General features: G+C 38.1%; 1 protein-coding gene across 3 annotated transcripts in view; it reads right to left on the reverse strand.

Moving 5' to 3' along the window:
* The window catches only part of LOC136423613 (beta-arrestin-1-like), a 56,792-nt gene that overhangs the window by 12,465 nt on the left and 23,841 nt on the right, over window positions 1-20,486 (reverse strand). For 2 of the 3 annotated variants that reach the window (XM_066411846.1, XM_066411848.1), the window contains exons 3-7: window positions 13,426-13,456; window positions 3,730-3,790; window positions 1,289-1,333; window positions 709-905; window positions 252-311 (exon numbers count right to left, since the gene is read on the reverse strand). In XM_066411846.1, coding sequence (XP_066267943.1) covers window positions 252-311; window positions 709-905; window positions 1,289-1,333; window positions 3,730-3,790; window positions 13,426-13,456 — 394 coding nt within the window. Of the gene's footprint in view, window positions 1-251; window positions 312-708; window positions 906-1,288; window positions 1,334-3,729; window positions 3,791-13,425; window positions 13,457-13,573; window positions 13,794-20,486 lie in introns of those variants that run through there. The other variant, XM_066411847.1, reaches the window with a different exon arrangement.

Below are 20,486 nucleotides of genomic sequence, written 5' to 3' on the forward strand. Positions count from 1 at the left end.
TAGGTGTTTGTGTCGTTTTTGTCATGATTTCTTTATGTCGCGGTTTCTTTATGTTAGTAACATAAAAAAACATGACAAAATAGAGAGCCCAACTAAAAAGCCGAAACCCATCCTCTGCTTGGAGTGTATTTTCTGCACACCTGCCTTTACATACACCAAAAGGATCAGTGTATAAGCCATTTGATGCCTATATCAGCATTCATGGACACTTAGGGACTAACAGGCTCTATCTGATGTGCGCTGACACATACCTTCCCAGTGTCCCCTGGGGCAGGCTGCAGGGTGACCGATGATGGTGCATTTTTGGGCATCTGTGGGAGAAAATAGGGTCATTCCATTTAGTAATATAAGTAGGGGGTGCACCAGAGGTTCCTTGCTCTCCTCATTACATTTCAATCATGCACACATAAGATGTAATATTATTGATCTATTCATTTTCTGTGCCAGAGCCTTTCCTGAGGTCTGGTTACAAATTTGAAATACTTGTGATGTTTCTCTACAATTGACACAATTCTATGACTCCGTTTTTACAATAATTTCTTATCTGTTTCTGATCTCAAAGAAGAAAGGATAGGCATTCTGTCCCTAGGCCTGTTCTCTGAAAAGCTTTTTCTGATGTCTGGTTACAATTTTGAAATACCTGATGTTTCTTTACAATTAACACAATTTGAAACTCTGTTTTTCAATAATTTCTTGTCTGTTTCTTACCTCAAAGAAGAAGGGATAGGCATTCTGTCCCAGTTTTTTGATGAGCCTCTCCTGCAGTCTGGTTAGAGGCTTCTGTTCAGACGGCTGCGGTGGGTAGACCTGGGCGGAGGCGATGTACAGGTCCTTTCTGAACGTCAGCCCCAACACGTCAAGGTCCTCTCGCCCATATCGGAATGCTGCTAGAATGTGCGAAAACACTGCGAGAGAAGCGGAAAATTAAAACATGTACAACTTTGTTAACTGTCATTATCATTAATCCGCTGGGTTACATAAATCCGCCACTTGAAAAACAGTGGGTTTGAAAGATCTCTAGTGCAGCACCCCCCAGGTATGCACAGATCAGATGTGCAATGTACAGGTGTGCATTATACTGGGGGACGTTGATTTGGAGATCTATTTGGACATATATTTTCAGGGTGGAGGAATTATGTACTCTGGTGAAATTATGTTAGTAGATGTTAAACCAAGATGAAAGGTAGTTTAGTTCAACAGTAACTTTGCAGTCAAATGACTGAATTTTCTAACAATCTAAAAGAAATACAGGTAAAAAATACAGTAAATCTAAATGTCATTACGCTACCTTTTCTGTCTTTCAGGTATTCTTTGTCCACCAGAATGACGCCATCTGTGAATCACAGAAAAGTACAATTAGAAACTTACATAATACAGATTTAAAAGGGACTAGATATATTTAAGCTGTCTTAAACTGGTTTGAGCTTTTCCTATGCCGTCAACATTTTGAGTACATGTTTCCTTGTCTGTTGATGTTCTTGTAAAAATCAACAATGTTTCAAATGCCTTTCATTACGATTTTCCCCACAAGTTTTTTGCTAGGGTCGGTCAGGTAACCAAAAACACAAAATTTCTTCCATAGGCCTCCACATCCCACCTATTAAGGGAATAGCAATTCCAAGAAAACTCAGTCACTCATGGATTTCAAATGCAAAGTCGATAACTAAATTCAATTTCCTTCTTCTAAAAATATATTGTTTATTATCTCTATCCAAAGAAGTGCCCCTGATTCTGAATGGCTGATTTTCAAGTACCTAGCTTTGCGTGGGTGGATGACTATGCTTAGCCAATTACACGAATGAGCTGCCATGGAGTGAAGAGGGTACACATGTATAATGGACACTTCATGTTACTTCCCTCTTGATATTTCTAACACTCTATGGAGGCGGCAACAAAATTTGATTTGGACTTATGATTTCCTATCTATTCTAGGTTCACCTCCCCTCTCTAGGAGATCAAAAGAAGATAGAAGCGACTGGGATGAAAGCTGTGATTCAAATTTCAAAAGAGCCTGGCAGATCTTAAATCTGAAGGGGAAAGAATTGTGTGCCAGCCCTATATTCTATGTTACACGCGTCTTTCAAGACTGCCTTTTCTTTTTGATGGCTTATTTAGGATAGGGTGTGGACGGGTTGAATTAGTTGAATGGAGCTATGGATGGTCAAACTGTAAAGTGAGCCCCAAAGCAAGAACTATGAAAAAAATTGCTGGTTTCATAATCATGTAGAGATAGGAAAACAAATAACATTGAATTTTCTAGAATATTTCATTGAGTAAGCTGTCTAAATCCCCCCCTTCTAGGAATGTGTACCTAAATGTAACATCAGGTACAGGTACTGGCACAGACGTTTAGGTATGAACATGTACATGTACCTTAATAATTTGACAAAGTGACCTGTGGTCTTCGATGATGAGAGAAACATGAACAGTTAACAGAATGTTTATTCATGCTCCAGATGCCTTATGCAGAGAACCTGTGCTTTCAACAGGATCTCAAATCAAACATGGTGCTGGTTTCAATGTCCACGCAATGTTTTAATCTTTTTTCAGTGTTAAATTGTTATCTTTATTGCAGGAATAACACATTTTTAGTCACAAAGTAAGTCAACAAGTTACTAGTATACACTTGAGTGCATGTCTATTCAGGTACAGTACCGGTACATTGATGTTTCTGTATTTTGAACCTAATGATTTTCGTGGAACTGTAGCGGTACTGGGTACCAGTACACATTCCTACTCCCTAAACGTTCCCTGGCATACAGCCTAGCCCGTTTCCCATTTGTAGATAACACCCTGCGTGTGACTATTATAAGACATGCTTTTATATCCCAATATTGGCATTCCCGTCATGTCTTATGTGTCCTAAGGGATTCAGATGGCAGGCAGATAGCAAGGTTACATTAAGATGCGGGCTATTTTTACATTTGAACAGCCCTACGGTCACGCACTGTGTCAAGAATGTAAAACCTTTGAGGATCAAATAAAAGAGCTTTCTAAGAAACTCAGTAAAGAAGTTGCGCATTGATGTTACTTACATAAGTGTATTTCTGTGTAAGATATGATCTAGACAGATTTTTGTCAAAGAGAGCATAGTCTGTTGCCACCTGTCTGCCCCTTCCCAACTAAGCTCAGTACAGAATTCAAAATCATCACTAAGTTCAATCTAAGTGCACTGATGCCAGTATTGAAACTTGATTTTCAGAAAGGTCACCGCTGTGATCCCCTCTTTGTTGTAGTATTGACTGAAGCTGATGTGCAGCCATGCTTTTCAGCACTTTTATTTCCATATTGGTCAAGCATGACCACACATGAAAGCTACATCGAGTGCAGACAAAAGGTTTTCTGTGAAAGAAATCCTTCCAATACTCTGCCACTCGAAAACAGCTCAAATTGGCTGCACCAAATGAAAGCTTTCAGCAGTACAATTTCATAGGGAATTTGACCAAAAATGCTGCCAAAATCTTTGCAGGCAATGGAAAAGAGTACCTGACTTGCAAAGAAGAAAATTTACATTCTATTCTTGCTGGGTTAAGTCAATAACACTGTCTTTCGATCTTGGGTTGGAATATTGTGAAACTTTTCTCAGTGCCCTGTTCTCCTGACAGCCAAGGCTTCAGGATTGTGTGTTATAGAATGAGGCATTCAAAAGCTTAAGGTTCACAATTTTCCATCCAGACATCTGCTTGGGATTCAGAAAAAAATGTGTATATTCTGCTTGCAGATACCTACCTACTGGGTCCACATGTGTTAGGTGGTCAACAAAGTCTCTTTTACCCAGGTACACTGTGATCTGGATAAACAGAAAAAAGGATTAAAGTGGTACTGACACATCATAAAAATTCACATTAAGATTTCCTCAATTTGCTGTTTTAAAACCTGTTGTACAACAAAAGTGGCAGGACCGTCAAAACATCAAAGTTGACTGTTCAACTTTAATTCTACACCATCAAAGGTTTGGCTTTGTGTTGTGATTTTGTTAGCTTCTGTTCGCTGTGTAAGAGGGGTTGAGATCAATTGCTTTTGAATTTTACATTACACAAGTGCTCTCAACAGGGAAGCTCTTAACACTTCGATGGGCTAAAAGGTTGGGCATCAACCGAGGCAGCTAAAATTCAAGGGCCCTGGAAGGATTGCATACAGGAAACTGTGCATCTGTAAATATATGTGTGGAGAATTCAAAACACATGTCTTTACTCAAAATGAACTACAGAAAAATAAAATGCAGCAACTATGAGCTTGATAAAATGTCCATTATTAGAAGTACTGTTAGGGAAAGGAAGATTTATAATGTTGCATGTGCATTTCATACTGTTTCTTCTACTGTAACAGTACTTGGTTGGTCCCTTTGCATCCTAAGAGTTCACGATCGTCTAAAGCTACCTGTATCGTGCAGACTTTCTCACTCGTTTCACTCCTTTCATGAACTATATATCATAATGGCAGGGAAGGTCTAAAGACAGGACTTGATGGCACAATGGAGATGGAAGACGTTTGCGTGTGTGCCTTATGTAAAACCACTTTGCTAAAAGTGCAAAGGTTTTATATCAAAACAAAACTCCTGGAGGATATAAGGATTTGTAAATCATGTAGAATTAGATGGCATTTTTTCAAAGCAATAACAACAACAAACAGGTCTATATATACTGTTAGTGGTAGGAAAAATGCCATATATTCTTTGTCCTGCCAATATCCTGCCAAACCATTGATCTTACAAGTCTCAGCAGGTACTTTTCATTACGCCATTATTGATACATTGGTTGGAATTATATGGAGAGATCATGTGGTTAATGTTATATATGACAGCTGCAATCTCAGGTGTTTTGCAGTAAAAAGGACTTGTCCTAACCAAAGTTTTATTGTCTTCCAACTGCTTTTAGTTTTATGGAAGAGTTGTATGGAGAGGGTGCTGGAATTACAATGTTTCAGTGGAAAACCAGAGTAGCCATAAGTTCAGCACCAAGGACATGCCCCGAATCACCTCTCTCTCTCTCTCTTTCCCTGAACCATCTTTAAGTTCTGAATCTAAATTGATTAGCCAGTGTAACAACCACTCAGCACAACACACAAGCCCAATCAGCTCAGCTGAAGCGGTTCTTGCACCCTACCAAATATTAAGCACCAAGGACAGCATCCTAAGAGCTTTTCTCTGAATCTTGAGATTGCTGTGCAAAAAGCAGTCTCTCAACATTTTCCAAAGACCCTAAGATCACTCCATAGCAACTGTTTTCAAGGTCTTATGCAAACTGATGATTGACAACAAATTTATTTCCTAATTGGCAACCATCATTCAATGCAGCATTTCCAATTCCAATTCCGTTTATTAAATCAACCTTGCAGCGTTACATAGAAGCTGAATTGTGTTGATTTTTACACAAGCACTATACACAACATCATCCACAATTAATAAAAAACAATACGCATGTAACATAACATAACATGTAACAGTGCATAAATATACAATATCCGTATACACAGTTAAGAGCAAAAGCCACTCGTCTAGAAACATCATTGGAAATCAAACTAACAGTATGAGTGTTACTGAGTGTCCTTGTTGTACAGGCGGATAGCCTGGTGGAGGAATGAGTTTTTGAGTCTCTGTGTACGGGCTGCTGGTACAGTGACGGCCGTGCCATTTCTCAAGGTTCGCCCTGAGGCAAGAGCCCTAGCAGGAGGAACCATGTCGTGCAGTGGGTGATTTTCCTCCAGCATGTTTCTTAGTAGCTTTACAGCTGCAGCCTCACGGCGTACTTTCAACGTTGGCAATGTGGGCACTTCCCTTCTTCCTCCCAGAGAGATTATTCGCAGCGCTCTCTTTTGTACCCTCTCCATGTTTTGCTCCTGCACTTTGTTACAGCCTACAAGTAGCACGTGACCATACTCTAGTACAGGTCTGATTAATGTAACATGTATTAAAAATATGAATTTGGTGCCATTCATATCTTCTGAGGCCTATTCAAGGCCTGATATGCGTTGGTCTCTTAAGCAACTGAAGATATGAATACCATAGATGAGTAAAGTAATTGAGACATTGTTAGTCTGCTGTATACAACATTATCACAGCCCTTCATAACAAATTTTCTTTCGCAATCATTATTTTTACACCAAAATTGACAGTTTGATTGTATTCCAAGGAAAGAGGTAAAAAAAGAGAGTACTTTTCACTTAAAACTCATTTTCACTAATTGCTCAATTGAGCTGTTCCTAAATCTGAAATGTTGGTGGAATATTTTGGGGGTGTTGCCAGGTGCAGGGTAACAAGTAGAAAAAAAAAAGAAATCAAATTTGTGAGTACAGGCTACTCTAAGGGCTTCTAGCTTTGATTGAGAAATTACATTTCCCTTGAGAAAATATACCTGGTTATTTTCGTTTGATTTAACTTCTGTGAAGCAAAAAAAATTAATATTTTCATTTGATTTGGTCGGAAAGACACAATGGTTAGTGACAGACAAGAGTCATGGGAGAATCACGATGACAGCCTGCCTCAGTTTGAACGGAAATGCGACAAAAATGATGATGATGAAAGTAAAAAAAAAAACAGTTTCACAGAGACAAATCTAGAAATAGATTACGCAGTGGAAAAGTTTGCGTCATTACACTAATGGTGTCTCATTACTAAAACACTGTCCTTCTGAATGGCACTTTGGGTACAATTATCACTCCAGGCGTTGGAAAATCATCGCAATTAGACTCACGTGGAGAACACATTGGTCGAACTGCAGGTCCCTAAAATCTAATGGCACCGAAAATGGCTCATCATTCGGATAAGTGTTGGACTGAAAATGGCTCATCATTTGAATACTCATTCGCAACCCTACAGAATGGGTGCCAGGGGTGTACGATGATTAAACCCCAACGTCATTACAAAAGAGCTGTGCTGAGTGCGAGAGGCGGAAATGAGCGTGGCAGTAATTACATAAGTGGAACTACATACATATTTAGCGGCTTGATGAGTTTGATTGGCAAAACCTTAACATCATGTTCAAGGGGAATTATTGGAAAAATTGCTGTTGATCCCAACATTGAACAAAAGTTCTTCTTAAAAGTTTAATGAAGAAAACTATAGCAGAATTCTTGTTGAGAGGGTTGCAAAGTCAAGGGTAAACTTGAAGGATTTCTCGAAAGGAAAGGTCTGTTGGTAACATCATCATCATCATCATCATCATCACTGCTTCCTTCGACTAAGTCCAATCTGCGTATGTCTTTCAAACTATATCGCCTATCATGTAGGTAAACAAGGGGTGTGACATGAGTTAGCGATGGAACATAAACAAGACATTCTTTTTTCCCATGTTCTTTTCATTCAATTTTCTAAACAATTTTATCAATGAATGGGTTCGAAGGATATTTTCGCACTTTGTATGAGTTTGTTTCTGTTAAGTAATTTTGTGTTATATATTTATTTTGATTACAACGCCTGAGCCACCCGTGTCTGTATATGTGTCTTGTAAAAACATTATACAACATTTAAAATGCAGCTGCCTAGTACAGTACTGTAAATGCAGAAATGTGGTTTTATTTTTGCGGTTTTCGCAATAAACTCTTTACTGCGAACTTAAAACCACCGCGAAAAGCCGTTCCACTGTGACTGCAGCGCTACTGTTGTTTCAAACGCAAATTCAAAAACCACCGGGAACACTCCATTTTCTCCCTACCGCAAAATTAAATTCCTGTGAACATTTCTGCACTTACAGTATCAATTCAGGATGATTAGTATTCCTTTGCCTCCCTTAAGACATGGTGCTGACAAGCATGTTTGATATCAGGGTTGCGAGATTTATTAATGTAATTACACGTCTCCTCCAGTCTTGTAGTATTACTTGGAGGGCTTGGGACTGCTTTTTGGATTATAAGTCATACGGGAACTGGGTTAAATCTTGAAATATATCTTTTTTTTACATGTCATTGAGTAGGCAATGATTAGAAGGTCGGAGTGTTCAAGTAGTATTGGTGATGTTTAAAAGAATAAAGTTATCTATGTGTGCATGTGTGTGTGTGTGTGTGTTTACAACATTGACATCCCTGTTTTGGTGCTGACAGGCATGTTTGATATCAGGGTTGCAAAATCTAGAAATGTAATTACACATCTCCTCCAGTCTTATAGTATTACTTGGAGGGCTTGGGACTGCTTTTTGGATTATGATTCATAAGGGAACATATCTTTTTTTTACATGAGTAGGCAATGATCAGAAGGTCAGAGTATTCAAGCAGCATTGGTAATGTTTAAAAGTATAAAGTTATCTGTGTGTGCATGTGTGTGTGTGTTGTATTTGTGTGTACATGTGTGTGTGTCTTTGTGTGTGTGTGTGTGTGTAATTTTTATGTCGTGTGTAATTTGTGTGTACATGGGTGTGTACTGTACGTATGTGTGTCTATGTGTGTGTGTTCATGTGTCACTGTGCTTACATGTATGATACGCTGTTTGCTGTGAAACGGTCACGGTAAAACAACATAAAACCACCACGAAAACATTTCTGCATTTACAGTACTTCAACCAGTTAACAAATTCTCGTAATTTTGCTGTCATCTCTCTATTTTTCAAACTTACAACATTAAGCTGACGTGACCTTGGCAAATTTGAAGTTCTTGGGAAGCTTTAAGTGGCATGACCTTGGGGCATTCTTCAGGGTGAGAGAGCACTCTAACTCACTTTAGCAAACACGTACACATAAGAAAAAAAAGTCATCTCCACATTTCTGCTTAGTTAAAGCCAGTCTCTCAAAAAAATAAAATAAAATAACACACTCTAAAAATGGCCTGTTGCATAAAAAGGTTAAGTAAAATTGGCTTCCATATTGTTTTTAATCAAGAAAGTTTTGTTCTCTGAGCTTGGAGGTGCGTAATGCTTCCTATGGAATATTCTACGGTCAAGGCTGCTGATTTTGCAATCAGATGTAAATGATACACTGAAAAGGCTAGAGTCAAATATGCATATCCACTTGGTTGTACTTGACAAAACACGACTTAACTTTTCAAAAACACATAAGGACCCTTTAAAAGCGTCATAACCGAACACCACTTTACTTTTACCTTGAATACATAAGGGCACTTTACAACATTGACATCCCTGTTTTGGTGCATGAGGATTTATGCAAATCCAAATACACATTCATGGCTCATTTTGTACGTAAAGTTATCATGCCAAATTGTATATTTGTACATAATGAGTTATGCCATATCTAAATGCTCATTCATGGCTTGTTTTGTATGTAAAGATATGCCAAACTGTATCTTTGTACTTGATGATTTACATGTATGCGATATCTAAATGCACATTTATGGCTTATTTCGTATGTTAAGTTATGGCATATTAAATCTTTATGCAAAGTTAACTTTATATATATAATATATATATATGAAATTTATATATATATATATGACGTTTATATATACAAATAATAGTGATATAATTGAAATATGTCACCAGCTTCTATCATATTCATATAACATATATTAAGGCCAGATGCACATGGCTTTGACTTAATACTAGTAGTCACAATTTATGTTGTGTGAGAGCAATTTCTGTAATCATAATGGTTAAGCTGATGGAGAAAAGTCTAAATCTGACAAAACCTTATCAACTATGACCAGGTCCTCTCAAAATTACCCTGTCTGGATAGGATTATCTTTCAATGCACTTGAAATTGAATTCGTAAGCCATGTTTTTAGAAGAAATTTTTCACAGATCCACACACACATTCATACTAGATAAAATGCACAGACCAGATCTTGCAAGAAATCTATTCTTGTTGCCAGCTCAATTTTACAGGGTCCCTGTTCATCCACTGGCAGAGATAAATGTTGTGGCAGACAAATGAAGTGTGTGCAGTAACTGTGCACAAAGGAGAGATCTGGTCTGCACGACTACACTTTGGTTGAGGTTAGTGCTAGTCTGCTTTTGCAAAAATAGATTAGTTCAAAATTAATCCCTCCGTAATTGATAGTTTTAGACTTGTGTGGAAAACTACTAACTCTAGATCTGCGAAACATGGATTTTATGGGTGATATCATCTGTAAGTTTAAATCTAACAGAAGAGTGCACCACTACATTTGTATAGAATGTTTTTATCTGTTCTAATGTCTTTAAATCTAATGACATTTACAAGCTATTCTCACATTTCCTGGTGGTTTTGCAGAGGCATAAAAAACAACTTTTTACTTCGCAAAAAGCAAAGTTTCTTGTACTTTGTTTGGAAAAAGGCCAAGGTCATTATGCATGATGCAGATGGGATCTATAGATTGAAACCCTTTAGAGTAGGGCTAGAAATACTGGGTGTATAATGCAATTTTGTGCAACCAACCAAAATTAGAGCTGTACACTTGACTTTGGGTGCAATGGTGCCCCTCAATATTTGTGTAGGATAAATACCTACTATAATATAACCCTAATATACAGCATATTCTTGACATTTACTTAATTCATTTTGTGCACCTACAGTTTTAGGTATGGTAGGTGCACCCGTATTTCCCCAAATGAACTTCGAACCCTGTTGTGTTGAGAAATGATGTACATGTAGAAACAAGCGTACAACTAGCTTCCTTGCACAAATGTGTGGGCAGAAACATCTCTACTTATCCGCAGAGTGCGCCATTTCAGGTGGGTTTTGAAACTCTAATGGCGATTCGCCTTTGAACTCCCACACACGGAGAGGAGCAATCTCGATCTGAAGTTCCGCCAGCCCGTATCCTCCACGGATACACAGGACGTACAGAGATTGATTTTCGAAGCCTTTCAGGCATTTCATTGAACTATGTTCGAAATCAGAAGGAGCACTGTTATGGACAGCATACTAAGTCTAAGGGTTCTTTCAGAAAAAAGGAAAACAACTTGTGTGTTTGTTTGTGCCGGACAGCAGTTTCACATGCTGCATCCTTCGAACTTTGTCCTCATACATAATGTACTAACTATATTGCAGATTGAAATAGTTAGATTTCCCGATTTCAATTCCATATGTCTTGTTACAGAGCTTTATAATCTACCAGATTATGACCTTCATTCCATCTACTCCTAAGAGGATCTTCTTTTCTGTCCACAGCAACCAATTCTCAAATCTTACTTTTATTAATTGATACCAGACGCTTTCATAATATTAATAGCTAATTTCTCCAAATTATCCATGCTCAGTTTGAATGGACTGGATAAACATTTGTTAATTTCATAGGTTTTATCTTGTATTTGTATACTTTGCTTTGGTTGCTTGGTATTCACATACAATCCTTTGTTTTTGGTGGTGGCATGAAGACGAGGCAATGTGCGGCCACCATGTATTATTAATAATGTTACAACAACAACAAAAAATTCCTAATATGTTGCTTTCCGTTTTACCCACTTCAGGATTTAATTTCTGGGAACAACTTAACAACTCTGTTGTGCAGGGGCATAAACTAATAGCCTTGTACACTCAAAAGCCAATTTGATAGATGGCACATGTTGTGATGGTACAGATTAGGAATTAAGATGCACGCTGGCAGAATCACTGAGTGTAAATTGTCCTCTTAGGATTATTCTTCTGCTAGAATATCATGCAGGGCCTTCCGTTCTAAAAACATCAGTTTCATTAGATGATGATTTATTTCTAGGGCAATTTTATTTGTCCTCTCATCCCGCAGTCTAAAAATAGATCATTCCTAACCAGGTCCCATCCAGAATTTACAATCTTTGATTGCCATCTTGCAAGGGTTTGACATACATACATAAGCGCAAAATAGATGGAAACTTCAAAGGTTACCTGCATAAACAACCATCTTACATGTACTATGTTCAAGAGTGATTCTAAGTTACAACTGCATAATACTTGCTGCCAATTTATAGTCCAGTTGGACATATAATCATATTCACAGGCATTAGAAGATAAGGCGACAGATGCTAACGGTTATGAATCATTTGTAAACAAATTCATGACTGTCATTTAAAACTGAAAGAGGCAAAAACATTTGTCATAGTACTGTTGAATTTCAAAATATATATCTTTGAAATATGTACATTAATCTGAAGTCACATTTTGCTTTTTGAAATAAAGTTTTTTCATACAGCCATGCCCAGTTTAACATTGGATGAAAAATCAACACTGGCTTTCGCACACTACACAATGTACATGCCAAAAAGAGGAGATTGCAATTTACTTCTCTTCGAAGATCTCCCTGGATATCAAGCCTGGTAATGTAATTCGTATCCACCCACGCACGCATGCAACAGCAGACTTCACCTAGCCTGTCACTGCTCTCGCTTTCTCCCAAATAACTTTGTGGGGAAAAAATTGAATCTGATAAATATGACAGATGCCAATTTCGATTTATTTCCACTGCTCTCAGATTGTGTAATGGTAACACGATGTAAAGATAATAAGGCCTACAAAGTCATAATTTTCACATTTTGAGCCTGCACTCATGGTACATGCCTCAAGCCCCCCAAGGCTTTTGGAGAGATAACTAGCAGAGGTGAGTAATCACCTGTACTGTCTGTAAGTTAAATAAAGGAAATAAGGAAAAAAAAGGCTACTTCCGGCCACTAGACTTATAGAGCAAAGATTAAAAAATAGCAACATGCAAATGTAACTGTGGTGGAGATGAAATGTACAGATCATGGTGTCTGAGTATGAAACACAGTTCATTTGTATTCATATTCTGACATAGCCCAAGGCCACACAGGCAGAGATGGAGCGGTGAGATGGTAATCAGCAGAAATTGTACGCGCGCACGTCGAACTCCCCGAAATGCCAAATCCTCCTCGCTAGCGCTGCATATTTATTAACATTGGAAGTCGATAAAGTAATACTCCCTCTAAATCCTAGTTTTTAGCTTAAGTATACTTTTCCATCTGCGTCACTGGAGCGAATGTTTATGATGTCAAACTAAAGGGTTTTGCAAGTCGCTTTTTGAGCAGGTGTCTCTCGCACTAGGTCACGCTACCTCTCCAGTAAATTGATGGGCGGCAGTGGCTTGTAATGCCGGGGGACGGTAAATGCAAACATGAGTACAGAGCGAGGTACCAGTGTCTTTCATGTTGCTTCATTCCAGAGATGGAAAAAACTGTGTGCAAAACAGTAATTTTGAAGATAAACATGTCGATTGAGTGGATGGGAGCGGACAAATGTTCAAAGAATTACGAATCAAAACAATCCCTAAATCTACAACAAGTAATTTCTGTTAATCAAATCGATGCTCTAGTTAGCACCACTTATATTGTACATGTACATTGAACTGTCAGCAGCATATATATATATAAAATGCCGCAATACATTTCACACGATTGCTCTAGAATCCTTGATTCAACCCGTGTATATCAGAATCTCAAAATGCATCTTCTCATTTCTATTGAAGCAACACTGCCCAAATATATTTTTTCTATGATGAAATTTCAAAATTGAGTTCTTTATCGTTTACAGAAACACAATCATGAGACATAGGAGTAAACAAAGAGCATCCTACCTTTCCATTGGGGCTGGATTTCTTGAAGACCCTGCAGAAACACAAAGAGGAAGACAACGATGATGAGTAATGGCACTGAACTATCGCTCCGATCAGCAGCGCTCGGGCAGCACATCAATTTCGGAGAGAGCAGGCGGAGGAGACCTACGTGACGGAGAGCGACTGTTGTAGCTGCGGCATGATCCCTGCGAGAGCTGTCGTCTTCTCTGCGGCGGTTACGAGGGCACACTGATGGTACTACCAACCCATCATCCCCAATATCCTCCCTCATATCCACACTGCATTAGCATTTCTAAAGCGCCCCATGAATAAAGTGCCCGGGTAAAGCAGGCTGATCCGCAGCCTGCATGACTAATGCTTTCACGTTATGTTGATGACGCCTCGTCACGTGGAAAACCGGGCTGTGGACATATGCTCCCGGAGTGTGGAGGAGAATGGATTGGGTCGTTAAGAGTCTAATAGCGTAATTTGTAATTAACGGCCACCAGTGGCAAGGGCACACTTTCACCCCAGGTATAGTTGAAAAATGAATGTAAGTCAGGTTAAAAGCCACAAATCCATTGTAAGGGAAAGCGCAAAGATTGTTGGTCTGTTTTAGTTTCTGCTTCGAAATGTATTGCATTATACCACCTGTGTACACAAATAATTTCACAATTTGAAAGAAGGGGTGATTTTAAGTTGAAGGATAACACATGTAACTGGAAGGATAAATATACAAACTGGAAAGATAAATAGACAATGACATTTGCTGATTTTGTGAATTAAAAATCCCGATTTGAGCAGAGTCTATCTAGGTTATATCATGAATATATATAACATGCTGTGCCAGAGTTACAGCACTTCATATGGTAGAATTTTATTCCAAGTACATAAAACTGAAAGCAGGGCTGAGTGTACAGCTTTTCATTCCGAAAGGAGCGAAGATGTTATGAAAAAATACAGCCACTATTATTTATTTCCGATAATAATATTACAGTATGTGCCAATATTCCCTGATTAAATATCTAATGTACTGTTGAAAGCAGTATATTCATTCTAGGTAATATTATCAATAAAGATGAATGTTTTGGGGTTTGAAATATTGGGTGAACAGTACTAAGATTCCACCTTACTAATAATCATATTCACAATTGCAATGTAGACTTTTCATAATAAGGCCTTAAGAAACTACAAGCAGAAAGTCTGGCATCTTGTTATACTGGTATTATATAAGACCCCTTGAAGAAGTATATTTGGACTTTCAATAAGGCTTATAAGAGTTCAAGGGAACTTAACATGCAAAATGTATAAGCCTTGCTGAACATTATGTAAATCAATGCCCCAAATGTCAATGACCTACTGAACCTGGTGTCACTGCCCTACAAATGTAGACTTTTAAAATTTTCATAATATTAGGTTATATTATTCTGCCTCAATGAATCTATTAGCTATAGCCAAGCCAATATCAAGGCAACATTTTTTTGAGTATCCTACAGCAGTCAATTCCACATTACCATGTGGGTGTATGTTGCCCTTTTTTAAAAGTTCTAACATTTTCGAGACCTAAATTGTAATGATCTAACTTAGATAAGTAACTGTTTGGAACAATTTCTAACCTTTGTTTGACTTTCTTAAATTCTTCTACCGTGTTCTTACATGTTAGAAACATTAATGTTATTTATATCAGTTTCCAAACTATTGCAACGTAGATTCACCATTTGTTCTGACATGTTCCAACATGCTTATTAGGATTATTTGTAACATTTCGTAAATGGGTCAGTCGGCTGGGAAGAAAGCAATTCATAAATCAGACATGACAGAGAATGGAAGAGGCTACTTGCTTGACCGTGTTTTCACGGAATTTATATTTTCCATATGCTAGTTGTTTTATGTTGTCGTGTAGGAATTGTTTTGAGGCTTGTTAATACATATTTGCTCATAAAATATCATACATGGACGTCGTACCTGAGCTCTGCCAAAAGTAGATTGGACCCTATACAAGTTCAAACATTTCTGAAGTATAATCTTGAGTCATTTCAGACACTTATATTGGAAATTCTGACAGCTTGCAATATTCTGGGTAAGGAAAGATGTTGAGTCTTGCCAATAAGTAGAAACTCTTGGCAGTTAAGTTACGTTTGTTGTAAGTGAAGACCTTAAAGGTGTCAACAACCTGATAAGGAGTCATTGCCCCTTTCTGTCTTATCAGTAGGTTTTGCCATTCAGACACCAAAGCCCCGAACCAAAATCTGAACCAAGATCCTGTCCTTTCACGTGATAAAAGTGCGGAAGCTTATCTTTCAAGCATCCAGCGACAGCAATTGGCCTACATCTGGATCCCATAAGCATGCTTTCTTTGAAGATATTGCAAGCTATGTTCTTTTCAGAACTTCCGTATTTCATATGGGCGGAAGGGCTGATATACCGGTAAGCCACGGATTTTCTTTATTTTCTTTGCTCTGTCACAGTTGAAAGAGCACAAGTGTGAAAAGTGAGAATCTACACAGCTAGTCTTGTCACTGATATATGTTTTGCCAGCTTGAAAATGAAAGCAAAACCTTTTATTGAAGACTAGGCTCTAAAGTCTTAGAGAAATTGACAAACCGAAATAGATCTACACAACAACACTAGTACTCACTATATGTAGTTTATCCTCAGAATCTGTTCTTCCCCATCTCATGAGGGTTGCATGTGTTATGATTGATATATGAAAAGGTAACAGGTAACTTTACCAAATACGTATGTTAACAATAATGGCAACTACTAAGTGGACTTAGTATCTAATACTACTGTTAGTAACAGCAATCAACATGATAAGTATGCTTGCAAAAGTTATATGATAAAACTGAAAAGGCAACACATAACTGACTGACAAGTTGATTAACAACAGGTATTTGCAAATACAGAAAAAAATTGTGTATTTGTGTGGAATTTACAGGCTTATCACATCAATATGTAGAAATTATGTATGATGTAAATTTTTGTCTGGTTTTCCTACCAACCTATTCTACAGTTCACTAAATGTTACCTTGTTTTTACACAGTCACGTTCGTCACCTTCCATTTAATCTAGGATAATACCCAATTTCTGTATGTGCCCTGATTGCAATTTCACCATGGTAATAGGAACACCCATCTGCATGCTGCAGTGATTGGAGTGGTTGCTGAGGAATTACATCCATTTGTTTTGCATTACGAGGACGGAGCATCGCCGGGAAATGTGACAAGTGTACCAACGAAGCCACGTGTACCCGCCATCAGCACAACAGTAATTAATCACTACCAAGGGCAGGGACAGCAACAAAATCTGCCTGACATATAGATGAGGGCTCTCTGTATCAGGTGTGATAGAAAAGGGTCTATTTTTAAAATCATACAATATCTTGTGTCATCTTCCTGTCAACAGGTGGCTACGTGTCAATCCCACACTTTCCGGCACGGACATCCGATGCACCAACTTCGGAGAAAAGCAGAACAGAAATGCCTAAATTTGGCAAGGCTGCAATACAAGGAAGATTGTTGGTCTTTTGGATGTCATTGCATCTAATTTGTTTCTTCTCATTTGAGTTGGAAAAATGAATTCCTATTTTTTCCATAAGTAATGATTACCTTATCTCACAGCAATGTCACATGTGTCTAATTTAAAACAATACTGTCTGTTCTACTCAAACTGTAACAGCAGTTTTATTGGCACAGTAAATGTGTAAAACAAAACAACCAATCAAAACAGCCATGGGCATTATCTAGTCATGTTTGGTTACTAAATATTTCATTTCTGATTTGTAACTGTCAATGTCTTAGATGCAACTGTCAGATCATTTTACAATGGTTGCATATTCTGTACATCTTCTAAGCTCTGGAAGATCAAGCACCAATTAAACAAGAAAACAAAGATTGTGCTCTTTATAAAGATGCCCTTTTCTCCCAAACAGAGGGCAAAAACAGCCAGTTGCTATAGGTACAATAAGCTTCAGAATCCAAAACATGTCAAAACAGCAGTGTCAAAGCAACAGGGCCTACATGTACATTCAAAAGGGCATCCTTTGCATATTATGGCAGCACTTTGGAACTGCTCCACAGACAATGTATCTCATTTGAATAGCCACCCACGCATCAGATGTTCATCTGTACCCCAGATGGAAGCTGACAGTCGTTGGTACAGATCTAAAGACCCTGACATCCCTTAACGTGAAAAGAAAATCGGTTTAAATGGCATCGTTGGTTTTACGCAATGGTCTGGCCAATACCTCCCTTGAGATAGCGGATCTGTCCTATGTGATAAGCATTCGTACAGCCTAGTGTTTTTCACAAGCCAGGATTCTGCACATCACATCCTATAAAGAACTCAGATTACCAAGTCAGCAAGTTTCCTTGCTGTTTCAGTAGCAGGGTTTATTTTTACAGGGAGGGGTTGCGAGTCCTTTCCTTTTAACATGCTCAATTAAGGCACCCGTTTTGAACACGGGACCCCTATGTTACGTCCCTTCCAAAAGAGGGGAGCAGCCCCAACCAAGATGCCCTGCCCAGGCAATTCCTAGCAATCTCTTACTCTATTTTTCTAGAGACAAATCTGTGGAAACATGACCTATCTCACTCATAGTACTGTAGATCTTGACATGTTAGCGGTAGTCTCATTTATGCAGTTTGGGTGGTGACCTCATTTTTCAAAATCATGACACCGCGAATGTATAATTACTATTATCATTATTATATGTGTATTATTACTGTACTACAGAATTGTTACAACTGCAGACACACCGCGAAAAAGACTTTCCCCTCCTAAAAAGTCCCCGCAAAAATAAATAAATTTGCAGTATCTGCCACCAACCCATAGTTTCTTGTCATTTTCCATATACATGTACCTGTAATAACCTTAAATGCACATAGAAAATGTACATGTAGGAAGTTTTCTAATAGTCTAGTACTACCAATCCTCCCACTCACATGGGTGGCTAAGAGTTATCAACCTAATATGTACATGTATATACTTTGGGTGACCTTTTCCCACCTTTTCCTGCAAGGATAGGAAGAAATCTTCTTAATGTACCATCAGAAATGCCCCAAAAGCGATAGGTATTCAAGGTCAATGACTTATGGTAATATGGTAACTCATGATGGTACTGGTAGCATCTGGTTGCATTTTACCTCCATAAAAATTTGTGCTATTGTTTCTGGTATGTTTTCGGCATTGTTGGTAGGTCTTGGGTAGGCATAATCAATGTAGAAGTGCCCTTATTCCAAAGTGGTAAATACTTGTGACATTTAAGCTACAAATGTATAGAACATCACAATATATCAGATTACATAAATGTGGAGGTTATTTGAGTAAAATCTACATCTCCAACTATACAGTATAATCAATGGAGGTATGAGGTCTCCAATCACTTGTCAATGTTGATTTATTCCAAACTTTGAGTGACGATTTGTACCACATTACCATTATTAATAATATAAGCATAGTGAGGAAGTATACAGAAAATGCATAATACAATCATCATTCAAAAACAGAACTGTGACAACAGAATGATGATAAACAATATTTTATACAACCTCCTTGGTTAAACCAAGATGCGGGTGTACCCAACTGTTGCTTACATCAGTACACAAAGAAAGGGAAAAACAATTAGCACAAATTACTTCAACATAAATGAACGACAGGCAGTTCACTACAATACAAGATGCTGCATCACACAAAGGGGACGCAAAGGACAAAACGAGAGAACCAATCGAAAGGTACCGTACAATATGGTCGCATAAAATTCTTGCTCCCCGTCTGTCGGATCCATCATAAAAGAGTGACGGACACCTTTTAATCCATCGTCATGCTCATTAAAAAATTATCTATGGCAACCGTCCCTCTATTCACACAGGGTGGGTGCATAAGACTGACAAAGGTGGTCTCGTCTTGGCTGAAGGTGCTATTAGAGCTGAGTCAGCTGTCAGGAAAGGGCATCCTGATTCAAGTACTTTGATCTTCCTGCTTTGGTGAATGGGCTAAAAAGCCACCGCAGCATCTTCACTCACCATAAAACAAGTACAAAGGGATATATCTGAGGGACTGATGTTGGGTGTCAACTTAAAGTAACGTGATTCAGCCTCCTACGTGTTTAACCTTATAAGCTGACCGAAGTAGCCATTTTTCTCCATAGGTTACAAGGTTAGACAGCAGGGGAAAGATTGATGCAGGAAGTAAATTTGGGCTATTTCAATCCTAGAAAAGAAAAGCCGCATTCACTCAACTACCTGGACTTGAATTGTAGGATTGAATAAATAAATGTTAAAAAAACAAGAATGTCCTCTTTTTGTTTACCTGTAGGCATAACCAGTAAACTTCCTCAGCACCAATTTTGGGTGTGCAAAAGTGCACATGCACCAAGTACTTCGAGCCGTAATACTTGATTTCCATTAGGCAAAGGACTAATGATTAAGGGAAATGCATAACTTGGATTCTTGAACACACGCTTGTTTCAGAAATTGGATTATAAATATTCTACAGAACCTACAAACTACCAAAGGTCTTCTGCCATTGTAACTGTAAATCTTGAAATGTTTGCAACTGTGTCAGTTTTATTTTTGCAATGACCTCTTCAAAATGAATATGTGTTTCCAAAGTATAAGTATTCTCAGGGCCCAAAATAGTGCGTGCGTGTGCACCTTTGTGCACCCAAAATTTGAGCTGCGCACCTAATTTTTGACTGTGGGTGAACCAGTGCACCTACTAGATATTTTTGTACTCTATAGGGTAACGGTTCTCTTGTACACTAGCATACGGAATATTCTTGATCAGAAAAAGCAATATACCCTTTTGTTGTACTTTATTTGATGTATTGCTTTGTTCAAATTGGAAATCTGGATAGAATTACAGATTGAAGTTTAGCATCAAACTTATGTTTTGACGACATTCAACTTTACTTTATGTGGTGCACACAAAATTTTTTCTGTGTACCTAATTTTTTGTTGTTGGGTGCATCAGTTCACCTATTTCCACAAAAAAAATTCGAACCCTGATTATTTTGCAGGTCTAGAATTGTTTCAACTGCAAACCGCAAATACTGCAAAAAAATTCCTTCTACCACAAAATCA

The sequence above is a fragment of the Branchiostoma lanceolatum genome, chromosome 17 (genome assembly GCF_035083965.1).
Source record: "Branchiostoma lanceolatum isolate klBraLanc5 chromosome 17, klBraLanc5.hap2, whole genome shotgun sequence".
Lineage (NCBI taxonomy): Eukaryota > Metazoa > Chordata > Leptocardii > Amphioxiformes > Branchiostomatidae > Branchiostoma > Branchiostoma lanceolatum.